The following is a 5,548-nucleotide window of genomic DNA, read 5'->3' on the forward strand; positions in this document are numbered from 1 at the left end:
TAGCGTGTGTGTAGAAATAGTGTATGATCATATCACGCGGAACATGGTGTCGTGGTGTAAGAAACATATTACATGTGGGCAATCCTGACTAAAATATTTTTGGCGGTTTACCAGTGCATGCTCAAGCAAATCAATGGGTTTTAAAACGCATTAGGCCACTGATTATATCCAAGCCATTCAGACTAACAATTCTTTGTCGAAATAACGATTAATTGTTATACGCACAATAACGCATTACGATAAAACGAGTAGGAAAATAACATTAGTCTATGTATAGTGAGTCCACCGTATGTTCAAGAGCTACATAATTAACACAGATTTAAGTTAATTAAATTTTACGTAATCATTTCATTATAAACCAAGTATATCAGCGGCTTGTATAATTATAATTTGCGAGGCTTACGTGTTGGATGGGGCTATATGGTTCTTCGGACGCGAACATTCACCTTTGGCGCGGTCGAAGGTCCGTTGGGATGTTCCCACCGAACAAGGGGTCCTTCGCTTCATCCCATAGTGATGGCTTGTTCTCGCTCTCATCCATTAAACCCTGCTGCTGGGCCACGACATGGTCAAGAAGAACAGTGATAGATGATTAGACTAATTAGATGCAAAGTAAGATATAAAACCAACGAGAAGCGGACGCCATATATGGTACGGTCGTGTCCGTGTGTACGGGTTTCGATTTTGGTCCGTCTACTAGCTCTACTGCGGTGTGGAATGCCCTTCGCATAACCGCTCGCGCGCTTTAAGGGCAGCTGTGTGATACGGTAAAGCAACCCGCGCGTATAAGGAACATAGATTTGTAAGAAAATGTTAGGCGAGCTAAATTTCCCAGTTTAGAGCCCAATTGACGATCAAGAACCTGTTTTGTATGGGCTAAGATTTCTAAAGTAGGTTCTTAATTTTCCATTTTATTTCACCCCGCAATTTTTTTTCAGTCCTCCATTTTTGGCATGTCTTGTTTTATTCGCTTGGATACAAATAACTAGTATCATACAGCTAATGGTATTGCACTGAAGTAGAACCTTAGCAGCTTCGAGTAGCGCCATAGTCACTTGGGCGTCTTATATTTAGCAAAAATTGCAGTGTCGGCTTTGTCAAGGAACAATTTTAAACACAGATTTGAGATCGAAGTAGTATTTGCTAAGTACATCGAAACAAGTGTAAGACTCTAATCTGTAGATACGCTTTTGAGGGCCTAATTTTGCAGTAATCAACCATTTGATATAACAGAAAACTATGTAGAGGGTCTAACTTGGAAAAAATCTATGGTTGCTTGTAGTACGCGAGGTTTTTACATGCTCATTGTAGCTGCTGTCTAGGAGAACAGTAGCCGTGAGCCACGTGTGGTGTATGATAGGTTTGCACGTGCACACTTCAGCTGGGCACCTTTGAGTTTTTGGCAACGAAGAAAGCAACCATGGGCTTGCGAGTTTTGTTGGCCGGGCTTCGCAAAAACCAAAGGTCTGCGATGTATAAGGGTGCGTGCGAAAGTGAATTTGATTGCTTACTACTGAAGAGAAAATAGTATCCGGCGGTAATTACTTTGCTTAGTATCGCCAGCGTTTGTTTGCATGCAAAGCAATCTTGCTCCCTTCTCGTTATCATATATAATAATTATATATATATATATATATAATATATGTACTTATGGCTGTGTTATACATAGTACAGCACGACCCAATATACAACAGCCCGATACAGGTTTGAACCAAACCGCAAACATCAGGGAACCGTTCGTCAGACTCCCATTCACGCCGTGGTGGTACTGACTCACGGGTCAACACTGCCACGCCGCAGATCAACAAGTTTTTTTTAATCCTTAATAACAGTTACTAAACTACTACACAACAACAGTCGAGGCGCATTATCATTGTCAAACCAAGCTGTTTCCAGAAGCTGGGGAACATATTTCGCCACATTCAGGTTGTGGCATCGGGCCCCTTAGCGGAGTCCGCCTTCAGCGCACGATCCAACCATGCGCGCACACCCCACGAACGCGGGAAGGTAGCAGCGAGCGACCAACCACCCTCCGACCCCTCTGATGCTGCGGGGCCGAGAGTCGGTAGCTATGGCTTTTGAAAGGCTTGTTTCACGTCGGGCCGCCACCCGCTTTCATCTATAGAAGGCGCAGATGGATCCAGCCGGAGGCTTTGGCTAATCGCGCCGAGCAGAATGTGGCGTTGCTAATTTTGAACAGTTTGCCAATATCGCTACAGACGCTGTATATAGAGGAAAACTGAATGCAGCGTGTGAGAGAGAGAGGGAAAGAAAGAGAGAGAGAAAGAGAGAAGAGAGAGCAGACCAGAGAGAAGCAGAGAGAGAGAAGAGAGAGAGAGAGCAGAGCGAGAGAGAGAAGAGAGGAGAAGAGAGGGGAGAGGAAGACGCTTGCCACTATACTCGACCTGAAGGGAAGAAGGTCAAAGAAGGTGGGACTAGTGGAGAGATAAGCAGGGGACGCCCTTCCCCACCGCGAACACCGACCACGCGCCGGAAAGGAGAAGGAGAGGGGGTTACAAGAAGAAAGAGGAGAGAGAGAGACGGTCAGAGACGGATGGACAAGTCGGACGCGCAATCGTATGGGGCGGGTTATGGAATAGATGTGACCTGGAGATATCATATATTACTATATCTATACTACTTATCATATTTGCTCAGCTTACGGCCCTGCGTGTGCACTATGTTTAGCGGCATATCTGTACGTAGTACGAAGGAACGTGGCGTGTATACAAAAAATATTTGCTGACGCAGGTTAATTTTTTAAGTGGTGATGATCATATTGCGGAGCAAGCACACGCCGCACATTACGTTTTAGAGCGACTGACTATTTTCTTCTCACAGGAACAGCACAATGATTATTGATCGTATCACGAAAGAGGACAGGGGCATATACGTGTGCGTAGCTGACAACCAGGTCGGCGATGGTGACCGAAGACCTGTGAAGGTGAAAGTCGAATGTAAGTGTTCAACATCTCATAATGAAATCTTCTGTTTATATATGGTATATGTGTACGACGTTCGTTACATATCTCAGGCTGTGTGAGTATTGTCCCTTCAAACTCTTGCAGTCAAACAACATATGTATGTATATATATATATATATATATATATATATATATATATATATATATATATATAACCTTATATATATATATGAACGAGAGAGCAAGATTGCTTGGCATGCAAACAAAACGTTACATTTACAAAGTCATTACGCCGATACTAAGTAACAATCAAATTCATTTCGCAGGCACTATACTATGCAACCTTGGTTTTTGCCGAAGCCGCAAAAACGCTGCCATGTTGCTTTCTTCGGCTTGCAAAAACTAAGTGGTGAAGTGTGCACGTGCAAACCTATATACACACACGTGCCGGCTACTGTTTCTAGACAGCAGCTACAATATAACACAGCTGCTAAAGCGCCTGACTTATAGCTCTACCGGTGTCGACCCTTCGCTCCCGCTACAGGCGTATGCGAAGGGGCTACACCAGTAGAGCTAGTAAGGACCAAAATCGAAAGCGTACACACGGAAGACCGTATATATATGCGTCCCTTCTCGTTGTATTTATATTTACTTTGCATCTAATTATCTAATCATCTAATTATGTTTTCTTGCAGTCGTGGCCCAGCAGGCAGGGTTTGATGATGAGAGGAGACCAGCCATCACATGGATGAGCAAGGACCTTGTTGTGGACATCGGTGACGCCGCCAAAGTTGAATGTCGCGTCAAGAACATAGGCATCAACACCGTAAGCCTCGCATTAAATATACCAAGCGCTGATAATACGGCTATTTAATGTAAAATGATACGTAAATTTATTAATTAAACGTATTATTAGCTCTTGAACATACGCGGATCAGCTATACATAGACTAATGTTATAGTCCTACTCGGTTTATCGTAATGCGCTATTGTGGAAACAATTAACGTTATTTCGACAAGAATTGTTAGTCTGAATGGTTTGGTATAAAGTGACTAATGCGTTAAAATCCATTATTTGTTGAGCATGCACTGGGAAACCGCAAAAATATTTAGCAGGATTGCACATGTAATATTGCTACACCACGACCCAGTGTTCCCCGGATTTCATGATATACATATTTACACACACGCACGCACGCACGCACGCACACACGCACGCACGTACACACACATGTATATATTATGATGATGTCATACATGATGTGATTATCATTATGTAACATATTAATTATAAACGATATCAATAAAGATGTTTGATGATGGCCCACATAAACACCATCATTAACCCCCAACGGCAGCAGCGCATCGCACATGATGCATCATCAAGTCATCACCGTACCCGATACCCCGATAGCCGATACTCCTGGTGGCATAGCAGCTATAGGTGAAGCCCTCCTAACTCTTCTCTCGTCGCGAACAGGTGGTGTGGATGCACATACAGCAGAACGGCGTGGCCAGACCACTGACCAGCGGTCTGACGCGCATGATCCGCGATGACCGCTTCAACGTCAGGATCGAGGAGAACGGAGAACTCTACGTACTCGACATAGCCGAGGTCAGTATCGAGACGTGCCAACATCAGGAGTGTCATATAATTATAAATATCAGGAGTGTATGATATATATATATAGAGACTAGTATATGGACTATTATATATAATAGAGACTATTATCTACAGATACTATCAGGCGTGAATAATAATAGATCTAATAATCTATTATTATTATTATTATTATTATTATTATTATTATTATTCACTCCTGATACTATTATTGTGACACTCCTGCCTGCCCTACTGCCCTACTGCCTGTCTATATTACGACACTCCTGCTGCTGTCGTCATCGTGATGAATGAGGCATTTAAATCCTAATTATCTAATAAAAATTAATCTCTCGAATCTCGATGTTTGGATGAATAATAAATCTTAATACACCTCGAGGGTGTGATCGCGAGGCACTCGGTGAGTTAGTCTCGCGGGTGAGTGTGAGAAGTGCCTGGATGGTGTGGGTATTGGAGGCAGGCGTGTGCCTGTGTACGGGCGCGCGCGTGTGTATATGTACGTGTCCATGCGCGCGCGCGTGTGTGCCCATGAATGTGTGCGTGCCTGTCGTGTGTGTGTGTGTGTGCGTGCGTGCGTGCGTGCGTGCGTGCGTGCGTGCGTGTGTGTGTGTCAGTGCCTGCGTTGTGTGCGGTCTTGTGTCTCGGCGTGTGCGTGCTTACGAGGCGTTTTTTGGTCAGCGCCGCGCGTGTCTTTTTGTGCGTGCGAAGTGCGTGCGTTGTATTTTTGTGTTGGTAACCAGCGTGTGTGCCTCGTCCATGGTGATCAGTTATCCGATGTTTACAGGTGAGAGAAGAGGATTCTGGACCGTACCAGTGTCAAATCACCTACTCGTCACCAGTCTACAGAAACGTGATGATCAGCATTAAGCGTACGTATTATTTACGCTGTGGCTATATGCCCGGCAGCCGGGCAAGGTCTTCGATTTCCTAAAAACCGGGTTTCCTAAATGCCCGGCAGTTCCTAACCCTAACCCTAACCCTAACACTAACCCTAACCCTTGTTT

At 44.2% G+C, this 5,548-nt stretch overlaps 1 protein-coding gene across 1 annotated transcript in view; it reads left to right on the top strand.

Moving 5' to 3' along the window:
* The window catches only part of LOC106807007 (lachesin-like), a gene marked incomplete in the record, with an annotated part of 17,418 nt that overhangs the window by 7,770 nt on the left and 4,100 nt on the right, over positions 1–5,548 (top strand). Inside the window, 3 exon segments of the mRNA XM_014809205.1 lie at positions 3,620–3,750; positions 4,404–4,538; positions 5,329–5,413. Of these exon segments, the coding sequence (XP_014664691.1) occupies positions 3,620–3,750; positions 4,404–4,538; positions 5,329–5,413 (351 nt within the window).

This window comes from Priapulus caudatus, unplaced genomic scaffold, assembly GCF_000485595.1.
Source record: "Priapulus caudatus unplaced genomic scaffold, Priapulus_caudatus-5.0.1 Scaffold189, whole genome shotgun sequence".
Lineage (NCBI taxonomy): Eukaryota > Metazoa > Priapulida > Priapulimorpha > Priapulimorphida > Priapulidae > Priapulus > Priapulus caudatus.